This window comes from Triplophysa rosa, linkage group LG13, assembly GCF_024868665.1.
Source record: "Triplophysa rosa linkage group LG13, Trosa_1v2, whole genome shotgun sequence".
NCBI classification, from domain to species: domain Eukaryota; kingdom Metazoa; phylum Chordata; class Actinopteri; order Cypriniformes; family Nemacheilidae; genus Triplophysa; species Triplophysa rosa.
Window position 1 is genome coordinate 11,102,831 of NC_079902.1, and position 20,371 is coordinate 11,123,201.

Consider the following 20,371-nt stretch of genomic DNA (forward strand, 5'->3'; position numbering starts at 1 on the left):
TTGCTATTTTAGTAAAACTCCATGTATTGTAATACAAGTGGTAATTAGTCCGCCATGATAAAAATCTACAAAAAAATGTAAATCTAAACTCTAAAAAATGCTGTGTTATTTTCAACCCATTGGGTCAAAAAGGGACGAACCCAACCCGTTGGGTTGTAAATTAACCTATGCTGGGTTGTTTCAACCCAGACCGTGGGTTGTTTTAACCCATTGAATGGTCAAAAATAAACCATTTGCTGGGTTAATTTAACCCAATGGATGGGTTCGTCCCTTTTTGACCCAATGGGTTGAAAATAACACAGCATTTTTAGAGTGTATGATTAAAAATATAAACCATCACAGAATATTATTAGATTTAAAGGAAACTGCAAATGATCTCTACCCACTATAAAAAAGTTCAGGCCTCAACAAAACTTTTTCTAGTGACTTATTACCTGTTCATTTTTAAAATAACACAACTGCAAATGATCACTTGTGGCAACAGACTGTTCCTTAAATGCACAAAACTAACTGAGCCAATTGAAAAATTGTAATGTGTTTTCTGGTGGATAGGAATCGACAGAACGCAATAAATCCTATTGAAATAAAGTCCATAATAAAGGAAATTTTGTAATGGTTTTATTGGTAAACAGCTGGTGGAATGTCTAATGGAAACCATAAAAATGTAAGCCATTGAGTGTGTAAGCCATTGGTATTACCTTGTATAAATAGGCCTACATGGTGAGATTAACAATTAGGTGTCAATTTTCACAGCAAACTTCATGAAAGGTGTTTTAGGGGCACGAGCTAGACGCAGATCAAAAAAGATAACCCACTGCAATCTTTTTTTTATTGTGAACTTAAATAATTCATCATATCAATGTTAACACTATGCAAAAGACTTTTTATTCAGACAATGGTACAGATCTGAGAATACACACTGTAATATGTTTAGCCTAACTTCTTTCAATAATAATATAGAATACAATGAGAATAAATCTATGGTTAACATTCTGTAGAAAGACAAACATGATATATCACTCCTTTCAGATAGTGAGTGTTCTGCTGCACTGAGCGTTTTGTGTGCTTGTTATGTAGGCTTTGCAAGATGTTCCTTCAAGCAGTGCCATTGTAAGAAGCTCATATAAAGAGATGTGTACTTGTAGCACATTGTGAGATTACCGAGGAATCAATTATTGCTCTGTGCATTCATCGCCATCAGACCCTGTGTAAACTGATCTGGTTGGTGGGCAATGGACAAGTTCAGAGAAACTATGTTAGCAATGTGCTCATTGTAAGGAAAGATTATCTGTTTTATAATTCCTATCATTTATAGATAAATATATAGAATAAATACAATTTACTACATCAGAATGAACCACATTCTATTTTGAAGAAGTATTATAAAATATGTGGTATATTCACAAAATAACAGTTTAAACTAAAACAGTTCATTTATAAAGTACAATTTAATGGAGATAAAAACGGCATCATTTATCCTAAAATGTAGATGCAGGACCCATTTGTAAGACCTTTAAAAAACAACTTTTCTAATTCATAAAACTTGAATGGCGGTTTCATAGAAGTGGTATACCCTTTAGTTCATGGCTTTTAAGGAGTTTAAAAATTCCTGACAATTCATATAGCTGTAACTATAGGCCATTGAGGTAGCGTGTGTTAATCTAATTGGACACAGGTCTGGTAGATAATAGCAGTAGGTCACTGCAGAGCTTTAATCCATCTTGAGATTTCTTTATAAGTGAGAGAGAAATGCTGATGACTTCTACCTACAAAAAACACAGAAGAACAAAACATCACTGCACACAGTGAAAACACAAACCGCACAGGAATTATTCAGCATGACATGTATATTCTAAATGTATTATTACTTTAAATTGATATTAAACCGATAGAAATGTAAAACAACTCATAATGCTTGTTTTCTTCACACTGAAGTAGTAGTCACCCACAGCAAGTTCAATTGTTCTCTTTTTCTAGGTGTTTTTATGATGTAATTTCTTTTTCTCGTGGGTTGGGCACTGTATTCGATTACTATGTTAAGTCTTTATACACTGTGTTAGGCTAGTATCTTGTATCTCTTGATAGCACGCATTAATTTTACAGAGTAATCTGATGCTAGAGAGAGAACTTTGCCTGAATGCTGAGCAGTGCTAGTGCACAGGTTCCGTATCATTAATTCAGAACTCCCCAGAGCAATAAGATGAAGCAAAACCACTGAAAACCTTTAAACAACTGCTACATTTCTTCTGTTATTCAACTATGAACATACCTATTTGCCAACGAGTTCCTTCTTCATACAGGCTTTAAAGGATGTGAACTTCTCTTCACCTTTGTATCCCTGAGGTCAGAATGGCAATATAAAAAAACAGGTTGTAGCAGTCAGCAGACTACTAGCATAGTGAATGACGGTGACCACTAGGTGGTAGCAAAATTTCAATTATTAGACTCTGACTATAAAATATTACTTTAGTTGAAATACTTATCTACAATAAAGAACAATAAAAACAATGAATGTTTTTTATTCATACTAATCATGATAAAACTAAAAATAACAGTAGTACAATAATAGTAACTAATCTAAAGTTTAACTCTGTAGAAAAATCATCAGAGAAGAACCATCAAAACCAAATTTACCCAGGAGCCACGGTGCAGCCGGTCCTTCATAATCCCAATGAACTCTTTGTAGCTGAGCTGGTCATCGTGGTCCACGTCAAAGATCTTAAACACAGTGTTCACAAGGTGACGTGAGAGCTTCAGTCCGGTGGCCACATAAACTGCACGGCCAAACTCATCTGTGTACAGAATTGCAAATTATAAACAGTTAATCCCCTAAATCCTCTGTGTCAAAAAGCGTTGGAGCAATTGGATTATTTTAAATTGTTTACCTTGTCCAATTGGGCGATTTGCATAGTTGTACATCTGCATGGCAATGGTAAAATCCTCTAAGTTGTTAAGGAACTGAAAGAAGGACCTAAACTCTTCAAAACTGATACCCTGTAAGAGAAGACCCCAAAAAATCTGATCAAGAAGATCCTTTCAAGAGAAAGCTTGAGGCAATAGAACGATATTATTAGAAAGATACACTTCAAAACAGACTAAAGTTAGTTCTTGGCCACGATTGACTAGCATAGTAGGAAAAATGACAATGGTAGTCAAAAGTGCACCACAACTGTTTGCTTTCCTGCATTCTTCAAAATATCTTCTTTTGTGTTCAACAGAACAATTACATTTACTATGGTAGTCAATGGTGGCCAAGAACTGTTTGGTTACAAGCATTCTTCCAAATATCTGTGCTCATAAGAACAAAGAAATTTATAGAGATTTGGAACAACTTGAGGGTGTGTAAATGAAGACAGAATTTTTATTTTTGGGAGAACTGTTCCTTTAAGTCTGGCTGAGTCAAACAATCAGAGTCCCTATCCCTCCAGCTCCTGTGCCAAACTATACAATTCAAGCTGTCAACACCTTTGGATTGTTTTGTTTAAGGAGAGGTCGGGTGGTTTGTCGATCTTCTAAAGAAGATTAACCTGATACTTGCATAAATAAAAACAAAGGGGATGTATCCAAAATATCTCACCGCTGTCAGATTACCCAAACAGCAGTTCTTTTGATTTTCACGCATCCATTTCCAGGCACTAGACCCACGTCTCTCGCTACCAACAACAACCGTTTTACAAATGAACTAATGAGTAATATGTGACGCTTTGCTGCTTTTACAAGTTAAGCTTCACTGCAATATCTTAACTTAAGAAAAAGAACCACTTATATATCAATGGCCATCCACCAACAGCCTCCTCAGGCAACTGAAAAGACTCTAACCTCATAATGTGAGGGTCAATGTGCAAAGAGGAAAACAACCCTAAGCACAAATACATATTCTCCTCACTCAACTTTTAACAACAAGTGTGTTTTGGTGGTGTTTGATTTGTTGCACTGATTTGAATAAATTAATTCAGACTAACTGAAAAATTAATGATCTTGTCAAATAGGAGTGGGATGTTGGAAGGCATATTGCAAGGATTATTTACATGGCCTAATGCAATATATACATTATAAAATATTAATCTCATTCCAATTTACATTTATAATATATTTAAAGGTCCAGTGTATGAAATCTAGCGGCATCTTGTGGTGAGATTGCAAATTGCAACCAACGGCTCACTCCACCGCTCACCGCCTCCCTTTCGAAGCACTACGGTGGCTGACACAGAACTAAGACGTCGTCACGTTTCCACTTCTTTGCCGAAGGGGACAATGTATTCACTAAATGCGCTCTGTAGAGCAGTTTGTCCGTTTAGGGCTACTGTAGAAACAACATGGCGAATTCCATGCAAGGGGACCCGCGGTGTATGTAGATAGAAATAGCTCTTTCTAAGGTAATAAAAACATAACACTTCATTACGTAAGGTCTTTATACACCTCTGAAGACATAGCTATGTATATTATATTGCATTTCTGTCAATAGATCCTCCCAAAAATTACACACTGGACCTTTAAATTTTATGCTATTGTGAACAATGGCCAGTTTGCACATAACATGTCAATGAACGTTTAAAAAAAAATGTATATTAAGAGTTTAGATTAAAACGTATTCTAATAGTCAAGTGTAGGTTATATTTTGGTGTTTTTTAAGTTTTTCACAAAATTTCATGTGTCCCATGTAGCTTCTCAATTAAAATAAAGTTATAGAAACTGCATAAATAAAAATGTTTCAAATGCCCAGCATCCCAAAAGTTTTTCGTGTCAACAAACCACATGCAAACTGGCATGAACACTAAATCTAAATGTGGCACCTGTGCTGCTTTTTTCTGAAAGGCACAAACCAAATATTTGATTTTCCCGAGTGATGATAGTTTTGCGTGTGTCCAAAACCACGTCCGGAGTAAAGGTACCTTCTCATCTGGTATGCTTTGACGCACATTCTCAAGGTAGCCGGTAATGTTCTCCACCATGGTGTAACGTAGCAGGATACGCGCAAAGTCCTCTTCGCTGATGGTGGTCATTCCCTTGGAATAGCTGAGGAACTCAATCTCAAGGACCTCTGTCTGCAGGTTATCCATGAATCTGCCGACAGAGCGTAACACAGACACAGTGTTAAGAGGAGATACCATCACTTTCTCAGTGGGACACCATTCTGAGTGACTGAAGCGTCCCAATATGCTTTGATAAGACACATCCTTACTTTAATACCTCTCAGCCTTTTTTAAAGAGCCATGCATTATTAATCACATTAAAAAAGGAAAAGGCAGCCAAGATCACAGTGTTCAGAATAGTTTGTATCCAAGCCCAGAGGGAATCTGATTTTAGGGGGGAATAAGCAGACTTTTGTGAATAGATTTACATAATGTAGAATATGTTAAAATTTGAGAGTAGAACGCTGTTATCAAAATGTATCTATTGGATAAACCCCTTGAGATGCACCATCTCGTTTCCAACGGTGTCCTGGTACAGTGTCTCCAATCAAAAAGCAACCTAATTTAATTATTAAATTAATGCAATAGACAATAAATGTGTTGAATTTTGAGAATGATGAGTGTTTAGCTTGATTCCCTGTGGGCCTGCTCACATCTAATGTGTATTTCACCTGTAGAAGTCATCAAAGTTAAGTTCACGTTTGCCCTTTCTTCCAAAGAAATGCACTAGCAGAGTTGTTTCAGTGGCATTTTCTGGTTCGTGCTGTGAAAGCAAATAATGACAAACCTTATTCAGCTGTGAAAACTCAGAGAGAAAGCAAAATTTGACAATGTACAGGATCATCACTTCTCAAAAACAGTCTGCAGGTTGAATGTGCAGCCATAAACAAAACACACACACACACACACAAATAATTGAACAATAAATGTTTGATTTAAAGCAAATGTTGATAATAACAAAGCAAATTCTCTATCATACATTGTAAAATTCCAAATAATGCTTTAGCTCTCCTAAATTGTTTAAAGTTAGTTTGTTCTTACATTCATTTTCCTTTGCAGCAGCATATCTTTACAAAAACAAGACGCATAATGTATCCGATTTGGTCTCTTTTCACACAGGGGCCTAAAGGGATAATTCACCCAAAAAGGAACATTTCGGGCATCATTTACTCAATAGACAATAAATGTACCTCTGTCAGATCTGAAAAATCTGAAAAGAGTACTATTCTTGCACCCTGCCTCAGAACATCCCAGAAATGCCTTGTCATTTCAAACCTGTATGACTTTCTTCCTTCCGCAGAACACAAAAGAAGATATTTTGAAGAAAGTTGGTAACCTAACAGCACTGGCACCCATACACTTCTATTGCATGGACACAAAACTAATGAAAGTGAATGGGTGCTGGTTAACAACATTCTTCAAAATATCTTCTTTTGTGTTCTGCGGAAGAAAAGAAAGCCATACATGTTTTAAATAACAAGAGGGTGAGTAAATGAAAACAGAATGTTTTTGGGTGACCTATAACCTTAATGTGACTATTAGAGTTTCATGTGCAACCAAACATTTAAGCTTGGTAAGTAAATCCAGACTTCATCAATTTCATCCAAAAGAAAAAATCTTATTGAATAAAAATGACAAAAAGACAAAATGATCATTTTCGTAAATCCTATTTAGTCTAAAAAACTTCAAATCTCATATTTACATCTCATTGGAACACATGAAATGTTGTGAAACAATAATGAATGAAATATGGAAATTCCACAAAAATAAAACATACAACAATGAGCTGAACCTCACATGCGGCGAAGGGAAAGGGGGTGGCCGAAAGAATTATGGGAATGAGAAAACGAATAAACATAGACGATATTTGTACCTCTGTCAGATCTGAAAAGAGAACTATTCTTGCACCCTGCCTCAGAACATCCCAGAAATGTCTGGGTTCAGACTGAGGCTGGTCTTTTTTAAGCACCTGCGTATCAGAGGTGAAGAAGTTTTTAACATTCACCAAAAATGTCAAACTTACACAGAGACACATTAGAAGCATCATGTACATGCGAAAAGCATTCGAAGTACCTCAGTACCATGTCAATGTACACTGACTTTACCCTGGGGCATAATTGTTGTCCTATCTCATAATTCCGTTGTGTGTTATTTACATTACATACCGTTATTACTTTTGCTCAATCTTGAGAACAAGAAACAACTATCAAAAAGGAAGCCAAGGTAGAAAAGTCAAGTATCATTTCTACATTATTCTGCCACCTCACTGCAATATATAAGATTTATGATGTCATGCTTAGTGCATTTTAATAACTGTGTCTTTATCTTTTATTAAATCAACACCGGTTCATAGAGGTTTACACTGAACGTGACTGACAGCACAGAGTTAAAGAAGCTCTTCTGTCTCTGTTGTTTAATGCTGAGACTGGTTCATTCCTCAACACTAACTCAGAATGACACAAAGCTCTTCATGGTCGACCCATCACAAGATGTAACTCGAAGCCAAATACCACTTTTCAAGCAACTGTAAAAATCAAACATGAGGGTCCGGGTGAACTGTCATTCTATAGGTGAGGGGCTTTTAACGTGAGTCTGCGAGTCCGTTTCTAAGCGAGAAGTTCCTGACAGTAGACAAGCAACATAAATCATCTGTTTTACTCAAACGATACAATAACAATAGAACTGTGTTTTAAACTGCGTTTGACTGAGCTCCATTAGAGCTGCATTGTCCTTCTTCTCTGGAGGTGAGCCATGCGTGAGGGTCACGCCCTTACACCCTATCCAAACATCTCACTGTGTAATGTAGCTCTCTGTCCGTCGAGGAGAAGCTGAACTCCCTGAATGTGACTTTGGGTTTTTTGAGCACTAGTTAGTTTGAAGCTGGAGGTCAAAACTTTAGCGGTTACGCCAGGCATCCAGTTGCTGATGACTGTACAAGATTAACGTGTACTACAACCTAATGAAAGTTCTCAAACTCATGCATAAGGGTTCTTTAATATGCAGATACATACATTACTGCTGACGGAACCTTGATATCCGTACAGTTCCACACTCTCGCACCGAGAAGATAATGATGGCGTGTCAAATACAGGGAAAAAAATTAATCAAATCATTTAGAATCTGTCATGTTTCACATAAGGACTACAGTGTCTTTAGCACTTCCTTAGCATGAGCGATGTAACAGATTTCATTTTTGTACCGTACAGAAAAATATTCATCCAACCACAATGTGATGGAGATTTAAACATGTGCATCAATCAAATATTTTTAAATGATATTTAAATAAAAAGTAGCACATCAGTTGCCATAATGTATTTCAAATTTTATCTATGATCATAAATAAGTAGTCAAATAGTTCCAAGTAGGTGCCATTTTTCAAGTTCTATATTTCTCTTACCAGTTGAGATGAATTTTCAGGATCTCCTCCGCGCTCTTTTCTCTTTTCGTTTTTCTTTCGAAATATTTCCTCAAGCTAAACAACAAAGCCAAAAATGTTGTCTTAACGTGTATTGGCATGCAAATTTGATTGATAAACAACATCAAAAAACATAATCATACCACCATAAATTCCCTCTTATCCACCATTTTATTGCCATCTGCATCAAACATGTTGAAAGCTATTTTGAAACCTGCATGTGGCTCTGTAAGACAAAAAACACATTTGAGATACGTATTTGTGTGATTTTCATTTGAGTTTAACAAACGATCAAAAAGACAGGGCTGTCAAATGATTACCACGATCAATCGCGTCCAGAATAAAAGTTTGTTTACATACATATGTCTGTGCACTGGGCATATTCATTTTGCATTTGTAAACACATACACCTACATGTATACATATTTAGGAAATATTTACATTTTATTTACCAATAATTTAAATTATATATAAATGTTTATTATATTTTATATATTTCTTACATACAGCCGCAGAAACAATTAAGAGACCATTTCAGAGACCGTTTTTACTTATATTTACTATTTATGGTGTTTAGGTAAAATGATTATTATTGTTTCATTCTGTGAACTATAAACAATATTTTTACCAAACTTTAACTAAAAACATTGTTTCTATTTGCACTTATTTTCAGAAAATGAAAACTGGAGAAACGGGTTAAAATAACAGAAATGATGCTCTGTATTTTTTCAGACCTCAAATACCGTAAAGTAAACAAGTTCATATTCACTTTCAAGCAATACAACTGTAATATTTGTACATGTATTTAGGAAACGTTCAAAAAAGATATTTTACGTGATAACCTTGATTTTTATTACAGTTTTCATGTGACTTGACATGTTGACAGTCTTTCACATTGCTGTTGAATGACTTTATATCACTCCCGAGGCTTGAGTTTGTGGAAATTCAACAGACATTGGATTGGAATGACCACATTATATCTAGAAATGCTCATTTAAAAATTAAAATTTGGGGTGGTCTCATAATTCCCCCCGGCTTTATATGCACGTATGTGTATGTTTTTATAAATAAAAAATTACACAGACATTTATTATGTAAACACAAACTTTTATTCTGGACGTGATTAATTAATCCTAGAAAAAAATCTCACATACTCACTTGTCAAAATGCAAAGCAGAAACAGATACTCGGTGTAAGCGATGATGCCTGAAAAACAGCACATGAACATTTCAGAGCTCAAACAAAGCTCCAACATCCCAGAGCTTGAGTTCAAAATAAATTTTACTATCAAATGTCATTTTAAACCAGGCAGCCTTTCTTCTAGAAAATCTAGGAGGATCCCCTTCTTTGCACTTGTTTGGTGTTCTCTTCACGCAAACAAAGCCGTTAAAGTTAAAACGAGCTGGCTGGACGCAAACCCAAACAAAATTAAAGCAGGCCACTGGGCTCCTGAGTTTCCCTCTGTTTATTTTCCTAGGTGTAAAACATTCTCAAGTGATCTGTAACTGATTGCAGATGCCTGATGTGGGTTTGTTTTGCCATTTGAGGTCGGCTAGTCCTTTGTTTGTGTGAGAGGAGAAGAAAAGAGGAACAACTGTCAGGTCGCTGTCTAGGAGAGACTTAGGGAGAATTGTTCCTGCCACTGAAAGCATTCCCAAGCTTTTGTTTGAAAGAGATGATAGTGACTTGGGCACAGATAGTTCAGGAGGGCTACTTTGAGTGCTGTGGGAAAAGGACTTTGGAATGCTTGAGGGTGGATAAAGAAAGGTGTGCATGTGTAAAACAAAATATATCCGTGGCCGATACATTATCCCATTTCACTCTTACACTGATAATAGAAGTTATTAATTTAATTAGAAAGATACAAAACAGAAGCATCAGACATTTGGACCCCCACGGTATGTATTTCAAACATTCACAGGCACAATGCACAGCAAACTCTCCACATTGAACGTCTATCACAATTCAAACCTTTAAGACCTGTGCATTTAGTCTTTCAGGATCTCAGACAGGTTTCATTACATCCACACACCTTCAGTCTTGCAGAAAGAAGCCCAGCCCATGAGCCCAAACAGTTGTCAGAACACAAAGAATTCCACAGAAACAATTCATATAGAGTGTCAATGATGGAGATGTAATCCAACGCCATTCTTAGAATTCATACTGTCCAGAGTGATATGGGGCTGCAACCAGGACAAGTCTCAACATCGCAAAGTTCAAACAGCTCTTTTATTTTCTGAAGTAAGCCTTTGTTCGCAGATCAAGCCTCTCTTCTTTTTTAACCTAAGTGCAGCTTTAACATTTAACAGCCGGATTAAAAGCCCAAATCTAGGCACTGTCTCTCGAGAAAAGTTGCACTAAGCAGAGATATCATGTAGAGTGTTTTAATGTTTTAAGAACACTACAAGGAAAGCACTGTTAGCATCTTGGAAACCCCCCACACCCCAAACAGGTGATTGTTTCAAAGTGTTTTAGGTAACACTATCACTTTGAAGCTTATCCTTTTTTATTAGACAATATGTCTAAATGCCTAAATTTAAAAATAAATGTTACACTGTTTATGAATTCTTGCAATAGCATGAAATGGATTTTAATTTCTGGGTTGTTATAAATACATCACGTATAATATGAAAACACATTTTCTGAAAGCATGTCTACAAAGTCAGACCTCAGGGCAATATAGAGCTGGATAATTTCTGGATTAGTTTGTGAATGTGTGTGCACGGCACACCCTTCTGTTGAGCAGGTGATTGTTTTCTATTCACAACGACATACCACACGTTATGTACTAGGTGTTTTTTTTGTCACTTTCCTATCTGTGCTTATTCCAGAGCAAAGTCGCAGTAATACCAGACCGATTGAGAGATAAGAGAGAGCATTTACAGCCTGAGCATGAGCTTGAGTTTCACCGTTTCATAACACTGTGTATGTGGGTGGCCTAAGAATCTGTAAAATATAAACTGATCACGGATACATGTCGCACATCTACATATAAATATTCTGCATATACAGAATGATATCTAGACATTTGCCACTTTAAAAGCAGATACTCTCATAATCCAACTGCACAAAAAGGGATTTCCCTAACAACGAGTAAACAGTGATCGAATGACCAAAGTAAATAATGCTGCTTTATAATACATATCACACACATGATATTATGAGGTCTCACCTTTTTCCCGGAGGTTTCTGAAAAAACTTGAAGATCCTTTCCAAACAGGTGGAGTATCAGCCAGTATCTTGTCTAGATCCTTTTAAAAGAGAACACATATTCAGAATTATTCATTTAGAAATATATCAACAGTAATGAATATAGCCATTTGAATATTTCACCATACCTGTTTTGTGAGAGATCTCCAAAATCTCTTTTCTATAGAAAACAAAAACAAACATGGTTAAGACCATAGGTCATGTATTCATATTCATATTATGTATGTGTTCATTAAAAATGAAAATCTTCAAAAACTAACAATATTCAAAATTGTCACCACAGTATATTATTAGTCCTTTAGTTTGAAAAAATACTTCCAAGGGGAAGGAAAGACTTTATTTATATATTTCATCTGTTTTCCCTTTTCTCAGCAGTTTGGCTATGTCTAAAAATAACACGGTTACACTCGCTTTGTCTGCAAACAATACAGGTGAATGTCAAATTTTCTGCGATGCAAGACTATTGTTATTTCATTAAATAAATACCATTGCAATAAAATGTGTTTAAATAAAAATGTGTTTAAATTTCTGCAATGAAATAAAATAAGAGCAAATGTACAGTGGGAAGTAATAGAACAATTTAAGTTCTTTTGCAAACCTAATGTCTTGATAAAGAAAATCAAAACAACTATCGGTCAAAACAAATCGTCTGTTTATATAATGCACTCAAAGTGTGTTTTACGGCCAGGGTGTAAAACCATAAATACCACTATTTCATTCCGACATGCGAATACCAATAAAGACAAGATGGTGATGCAATGTTTGCCCCCCATATTAGAGTTCACATTTTATTTCTGTCTGCATATTCCAGGAAGTCCAAGTTTCAGATAGCAGCACACTGCTGGTTGAAATTCAACTCCTATACAAGTATAGCTGTGTTGTAAAAAATACTTATCAATTTTACCATCTGGATCATCGGTGCGTGTGATATGTGTGATTTAAACTTAATGTCTTCAATCCACTGTACCTGATACGCATGTCTAGAAGTTGTCTGTCTAGATAGTTTCAGAGTTTGGTTACAGAAATGGGCCATACGTGTGATGCTGGTAGATAGCGATCTACATGCAGATGCTGTGGCTACATAAGGTGATTTTATGTCTACAGGGTCGTTTGCTTTTAAGATTAAAGGGGTATAATACTTCACAGGGGCAAAACCACTATCAAACCTTGTATTTATGAGTATTTATGATATTTAACCTTAAACAGTATTTTACATTTAAATTCTACGTTTTGATAATTAAACTTAATTTGTGTTACTTACTCTTTGGTTCACTCATGGTGGTGGACTCAATGAAGTCAAGCGGGGTCATGTAGAGCTGTCCATCAATCTCCAGTGAGCTGAAGAGTCTGAATCTGTGCTTATGGGCTGACATGGACACTTCTTCATCTTCAGTGGATGCACTGACCTATACACAAACATACACACTTAAAGGACACTTAGTGAGAAATATAAAAGAAATGAATGTCATTAATCTCAATAGTGACAGAAACATTCCATGATTGCTGCTCATGACTGAAGTTTGTTTTGTTGTCTACTTTTCGCCCATTTATTTTGGGAAAACATCAACCAATAGATCGTGTTTTTCATGTTTTTGCTACTTTCCTGTGCACAGGAACATCCACCAGAAGGAATATTAAAGGCTAAACTCCTGTAGCAGATAGCCAGGCCCATGGGCACTGTGCAAACACTCTGGGAATGTGTGTCCTGCTAGTTTTACCCTCATCAAACGTCAACCCGGCTGCCAAGCCGCCGTGTCCAGTTACCTCACTCCTAGATTCCTGCGTCCCAATCCAAGTCAAGGTTATGACCAATCCAAGCAGATAAGAGTACAAAAAACAACAGGGACCAGAGAGATTCACAAACAAGACTTATTCAATCGCTTAGATTAACGATGCATCAATCCGATGGCTTTGAAAAAGCCTGCCTGAAACATTAATACCAAGACCATGATGGTAGAACAGCCCTGTTTGTTTTCTGAATGTTCAGGGAAAACACTACTGACTAAATTTGCATGCATAGTAAAATAACCCTTGAGCCCAAACCTAAGCCTGAACTTATACATTTTACAAAAGGCTCGATATATACAATTTAGACCAGATATTTTGTTTAATATTTCTTTCATCGTGAGTACCACTGTACATCACATGACTGAGGATGAAGAAGAACTGAATTCAGCACCGCTCTGGTGGAGAGCGCCTGTGTTGGCGCATCAACGCCACCGAATGAAAAGCGGAAACAAAAGGACAACAAAACCAGGATTTTATAAGTGTGATGCTGTGTTACATTGTAACGAAATACAAACGCATACCTTCTCTTTTGCAAGAACAGCTGGAAGCGGAGAAATCCTTGCGCGCAGACCAGCTTTGTTTTCCCGTTGCGAGGTTGAATTGTATTGGCAGTAAACAGCGAATCCGCCGAGAGTAATACACAGTCCAGTCCCGAAACGCTTCAGAAGAGATCTTTCCTTGAGAGAAAATCGGTTGTTGATACAAACGTTTAAAGCATTCAGGGAAGCGGTGAACTTGTTTCGAAGAAATAAAGCCCGACGTACGGCGGCCATCATGACTCTGTCACAGCGGTCAGACTGCGCTCATGCATCGCGAGATGAAATATGCAACCTCACCCGCGCGTGCATGCTTCTACATGAACACATTAGCAGCTCTATTTCCAGTTATAATTTGTTTCCCAACGTCCTTGTTTGGGAACTTCATGCCCTGCAGGCTTCGACTTCAAAATGGTAAAATATTGGTCTGAATAAAACTAGGGTGAAGTGTTTGTTCTCGCTTTCTCTCAACCCCTTATTAAAATTACTATGGTAACCATAACTACAGTTACTACTAGGACTACAAAAAAACATCGGCTATTAGCAACCACTGACATTGGCCAATAAAAACACATTAAACAGAATGATGGATATATGCTAAAGAATTAGTGCACCGTTTGAAGAAGGTCACATATTTATTACTCACATTTTTAATGGTTTACAGCTGCTTTTACAATATAGACATATATAAAAAACATTTTCAGTAAACCTGCAGGTCACATGCCAATAATTACTAGTGACACACTCACACACGTAAATTAATTGACATGCACATTGTGACTGCACATGAGCAAAAGCACAAGGCTGGAGCAAACCGATGGCCCCGCCCACAGAACCCACAGCTCTGCACCTGCCCCGCGAGCCCAGCAGCCACTCACTGCGCAAAGCACTTCCCACAACAACACATACCTGCTGCCTCATACCTGCTCCACATTTATTCATGATCGTGTCCTTAGAAAGCAACACTGGCCACCATGTGGACAAGCCATGACAGCAGAAATTAAAAGACTTATTTCGTAAGGCTCCTTGAACTTTTCTGCAATTACTTGTCATTTTTATTAGCTTCTTTCCCATTGGATAATTGTATATGATCTGCAGGAGTCAACTGTTATTTCACATGCGCTCAGCATGGAACGCGCTCCTATATTATCCGTCGTGACTTGTAGTTTTGGACAACTGGACCCCTAAAGTTGACCTGACAGATCCTGGTGAATTGCGGAGTTGCAATGGTAGCTATGGGAGAGATCGGGACGTTTTTACAGAGCCTGGAAGGTTTCGGACAGGTCGGATCACAGTTTTTTTTACCACCTCTAGGAGACAAACTCGGGCTGCTGAACGATCATTTAGTGCCAGCGGAGAGACTGTCACGGAGCGCCTCCACAGATTTAACGCACTTGAAAGGGATTTTGCGCAGAAGGCAGTTGTACTGCAGGACTGGATTTCACCTTGAAATACTCCCAGATGGCACTGTACAGGGCACGAGAAGGGACCACAGTCGTTTTGGTAATATCCCACTTTATTTATTACAAGTTGTTGATTATAATATGCGCTCGCTCTGACATATAAGTCGATTAAATGTAACTGCGTCGCATATCATAGTTTTAAGGGTTGTGGGTTAGGGTAACAGTTTTAACTTTCTCACAATATGTTATGGGCTTTAGACTTCAAAGGAAATCACCGGAACAATTGATTTATTCTTCTCCAGGTATTTTGGAGTTCATAAGCCTCGCAGTTGGATTAGTAAGCATCCGTGGTGTGGACAGTGGTCTCTACCTTGGAATGAATGACAAAGGCGAGCTTTATGGTTCTGTAAGTATATTCTGCAGTGTCTTTATATAAGTATTAATTTCTTCAAATATTAATTTCTTTAAGTATTCTTGCACAACTGTTGTTTCTTATTAAGCCCAGTAGATGGCATGTATGGTTTAGTCATTTGACTGTATTTTACGCATTACGCATTATTCATTACTGTTATGCATTACTGTTATTTTAAATTATGTTGTATGTATATAACTAAAATAAACAAAAATTGAGACACTGTTACATTTATGTTTTCTCTCAGGAGAAACTCACAGCTGAATGTGTCTTCCGTGAGCAGTTTGAGGAGAACTGGTACAACACATATTCTTCTAATCTCTATAAGCATGGAGAAAGAGGATCACGATATTTTGTGGCTCTCAATAAGGATGGCACACCACGTGATGGGACTAAGTCAAGGAGACATCAAAAGTTCACACACTTTCTTCCAAGACCGGTGGACCCTGATAAAGTTCCAGAACTTTACAAAGAGGTGCTTGGACATAGCTGAGACTGTTGGGTCATTCCTGCATGTGGAGGAACGATAATAGTTACCCTTGCTACAGCATCCAGGCTTTATAGTGACAGTAAGAAGTGGTGGAGATCTGCTTTGGGGATGCACAGTTCAGAACTGACGGTGAAGAATACAGTCTTGAAAGACTCTCCAAAAGCTGTCCTGGTTGCTAATCACATGTGTGGTTGTAATTGACCAGCAGCATGACATATCTCTGAAAACCTGAACAGGGGAGCTGGTGGTTTTTAAATGGTGCTGCTTCACTCTGGAGATATTCAATATGGGTTCAAAAGGACTTGAAGGAACATTGTGATGCTCAGAGATGACAGAACTGGGACACCGAGGAACAGAAGATGCCATCTCACGAGATATTATTTATACAGTTCTTGCTACACATATTTATTGTATGTATTTATTTATTTGAAAATATAAATATATATTTTTACATCTAAGGTATTAGACCAAACAGTAGAAGGTGCTTTGGAATAGTGACGAAGCTGTTCTCTATATATCTTTATTATCACTGCTATGATATTATGGAGGGCAAGCGAAATTGTGATTTAACAATTGCAAATGTATGAAGAATGCCATAACACTCTGTGATCTATACATCTTTGTTTCAAGCACGTCTTTCCAAAAATGGCATGCCGCACAATACATTTTACAGGCCATTAAATCAAGTATTATTAGAAAAAAGCTGGTTTTGTTTGATATCATTTTTTAAATTCTGATTATGATCCAAACTTCCAAAAGGTTTTAACTTTAGAATACATTTCTGTTCAAGTTTTGATGAGCACCATATCTAAATACAAAACAAAAGCGTCTACTTTTCTAAGCTGCTATTTAGCCGTGACTCAGGATTGTGCTCATCAGCATCAGTTCTTTAGCGAGACCTTCTCAGGTAACAGCTTCACAATGAGTGAAATAAAAACTGACCTTTTCTTTTGGGTCATACCCCAAAGTTGTGAAGAATCTCTGTTGATCTTAATAAATACCGACTAAAATACCACCAAAGACACCAATAATACAAAATTCCATTTAAACACATAATTTAAACATTATTTTCTTCAGATTATGTGTTTTTTCTTCAAAGAGAAAGAAAATCTCAGAGTACCTGCATTTTCACGTCAAACCAAACAAGACACTGAGAAAGACGATATGAGATTGAGCCAAATTTTTGTGAATGGCTCAATGAGCTGGATTTCCACAACAATGACTAAAGAGGCACATCTCAATACAGTCTCCGGAACTGATGAGAGGATATTTTAAGTTGAAGCATGAAGGTTATGGTCTGTGATCTTAGTATCTCTGTGATGGTGAGCCAGGGTCTGTTAAAAGGGGACTTTACCTGTGACTTTTGCCAGTGTTACAATGTGGGATTTTCCCCATCTCAAAAGCATGGCGCTTGTCAACAACAGCTATATGAGGGTGGAGGATGAGTGCGAATATATTTGCTGTATATATAAGCCAAAACAGTATGAACCATTGCTTAGAAACACAGGGAATGGCAGCCAAACACAGACAAGCAAAGTGCTGTTATGTTGAATAATAGCACTCTTGGAAAACCACTTCTTAATCTTATCTTAATCTTGTAATGATACACTAAGATCACGATTCAATACACAACACTGCGTTCACGATACGATAGAATCACAATATTTTGCACGAAATATTAAAAAATTACATTTAAATAGCAAATTTATTTCCAAAACAAACATTTCAACATAACATAATATAATACTAATAATAAGCCATCAACTGTATTTCACTTCACTCATTGTGTTTGTTGCTCGCAATTGTCTCTATAACCATTGGGCCGCCACTTTAATGGATGAGAGTTTGTGTCATGAAATACTCCCTGGCACTTGAAGAACCAATATTTTTCTGTCTGTCTGGATTGAAATAGATGCCTTTGTCTGCCCCTCCAGCAGGTGGGCAGATGCACTTTACAGGTGACACTTAAATCCTTCATCCATAGCCTTTCTCAGCCCTGCGTTATGCACTTAATGGATGAACCCTTATATTCATCACCTCTCAGACGTGGCCTTAAAGAGCTCTCAAGAAACCCTATCAGATAGGTGTAGGAGAGAGAGAGAGAGAGAGTGTGTGTGTGGCACAGCTCCACAGACAGGTGTGTAAAGTTAGAGATCTCTCTGCCGGCCCAGTCAGACTCTGCAGGTGTTCCCTCAGCACATGTCAGCATGTCCTGGCTCTCAGATCTTCAAGGCCCTGTGTTTGTGAGCTGTGAATATGGGGCGGGAGCTCGTGCAGGTTCGTGGAAATACAGACTTGGTGGTTTCGTAGTCTGTGTGGATCACAATAGTGCATAATTCATATATTTACAGACATGGGGGAAGCGGTGAAGTGTCACCTGGAGATTTAAGTTGTAATCTCAGGGCAGATTTGTGTTTGCATACGGGTGCAGTCTGCCAATATTTTCAGCAACTTTTTATATAGAGCCTTTATTAAGAAAATTATGTCTTGTAGGTAAAGGACAACGCCGCAGGGTTAACACCTTGCCAAAAGATTTACAATATCATTTAATATTATTTTCATATTATAAAATAGGAAAATAGTAATTAATATGATAAATATGAAAGGAAATTTGGTGCCTTACATTTTCGAATGTTTTTACATTATTTCAGTGTCATCGGACAGACGCGTTAACTTCCAGTCTGTGAGTATGGTTATAATATAACAATTTATTTTATATTTCATTTATAATAATATTGATATATATTAATATTTTATTGTATATTAACTGAATTAAATTACATTAAAACTACTCAACAGTTATTGATTCTTTGCAGAGGTCTGCCGGAAGTTAAGTATGGGCCTCATAAAGTTTGTTTATGTTATTGCCACTAAAACTGTCTATATAAGTTACTTATTTTATAGTTATCTAATTTATTTATAGAAGTTACAGCAAAAGTTGAAATGACTTGTAAAGCAAATGAATTGTACTTCAATGAAAACAAGAATTAATAAAAAATAAAATAAAAACATAGGTGAGACTCACGCAGTTGAACTAGTGGGTTTTCTTCTACTTAGCAAATCCTGAGTATTTTAATGAATGACAGGAACGTCTAAACATCTTTTTGCAAACTAATACACAATAGGCCTAATTTTTCTGTTTATGTGTGAAGATGTTCAGATTGCAGCTTTAAACAATTAGACAACTCAACCAACAGAGAGAGAAGTCCTGTTGATTTGAACAAGCACTAAGCGTCAGAGACCATAATGATCAATGTCAGAATGTGGAAATTAATGAAATGTATGAAAATAATCTCTGAAATTTGACAATGTGTCTCTTTGGTTCCATGTGTATTTCATGTCTTCTGCAAGTAAAACCCCACCCACCCCCAGACTTTTACCGAGACCATCTCACATCTGCTGAACAAACTACTCCAATTCTCCCAGAGGGGCTCAGATTTGGCCCTCTCCTTGGCCCATGTGTCCACATTATAAAGCCACAAATTAGCTCTTGACATTTGGGCACCGTAATTGCTTCTCAAAAGCATGAGGCATCAATTAGGCTCCCAGCGGCGTGACAGCTTATCCCTATAGGACATGTCTGCTCAGGGGACAGAAACTGCTCAGTGTTGAGCCAGGATACCCAGATCCATGTTTGGATGGGTCTGTACAGTTATTTTAAAGCATATTGTTGCAGGGATTGTTTTACTGTATGATTATGAAAGTAAAAGAGTAAAAACAGATTTTAAACCTCAATGTGCTTTTTTGTGTAAAATAAAGGTTATAATAATAATAATAATAAGTAAATAAATTGTCACAAATAATCAAAAGAGAGCGTCACAAGTTATTGAATCATTCAATTATTAGGATAATATTTTTACCCGAACTTAACCTGTATTTATTAATGCAGAAGAGAAATGCTTTTGGAAGTCTGAGTGCATTTGAAATGGTGTCATGTCTTTGATTCTCTAGTATTATAGCAGCCTGACTGCGGCTTTTCCCACAAAGCTTCCTTGACCTTAAGGGTCAAAACAAAGGTCAGTTGGTTAATTTCCATACTTTCAACGCAAAACATTCTTAAAGCGCTCAGAGTAATTCAATCAGTAGCTGGAACATGGAATAACATCCCTGAGTGTATTGGAAAATCATTAGTGTTTGTTTTAAATGCAAAAACAAAAATGACTGCGAGATTGAATCAATTCAATTCACAAGAACAACCTGGAAA

General features: G+C 37.0%; 2 protein-coding genes across 4 annotated transcripts; one reads left to right on the top strand and one right to left on the bottom strand.

Moving 5' to 3' along the window:
* Positions 1-645: 645 nt before the first annotated feature.
* micu3b (mitochondrial calcium uptake family, member 3b) lies at positions 646-14,184 on the bottom strand. 3 transcript variants are annotated; one of them, XM_057349871.1, is made up of 15 exons: positions 13,848-14,184; positions 12,800-12,944; positions 11,667-11,698; positions 11,501-11,579; positions 9,487-9,534; positions 8,472-8,554; positions 8,311-8,385; positions 7,925-7,966; positions 6,787-6,882; positions 5,585-5,676; positions 4,893-5,064; positions 2,886-2,994; positions 2,635-2,792; positions 2,270-2,338; positions 648-1,766 (listed from the first exon to the last, which is right to left on the bottom strand). In XM_057349871.1, exons 1-14 carry the CDS (start codon positions 14,100-14,102, stop codon positions 2,270-2,272), a joined length of 1,455 nt encoding a protein of 484 aa, XP_057205854.1. In that variant the 5' UTR covers positions 14,103-14,184; the 3' UTR covers positions 648-1,766. The 3 variants fall into 3 exon arrangements, with proteins under 3 accessions (XP_057205855.1, XP_057205856.1, XP_057205854.1); XM_057349872.1 differs by lacking the exon at positions 6,787-6,882 and having other exon boundaries at positions 646-1,766; XM_057349873.1 differs by lacking the exons at positions 6,787-6,882; positions 7,925-7,966 and having other exon boundaries at positions 647-1,766.
* Positions 14,185-14,821: 637 nt separating this feature from the next.
* fgf20b (fibroblast growth factor 20b) lies at positions 14,822-16,820 on the top strand. The gene is made up of 3 exons (XM_057349874.1): positions 14,822-15,365; positions 15,568-15,671; positions 15,925-16,820. Exons 1-3 carry the CDS (start codon positions 15,089-15,091, stop codon positions 16,168-16,170), a joined length of 627 nt encoding a protein of 208 aa, XP_057205857.1. The 5' UTR covers positions 14,822-15,088; the 3' UTR covers positions 16,171-16,820.
* The last annotated feature ends 3,551 nt before the right edge of the window (positions 16,821-20,371 follow it).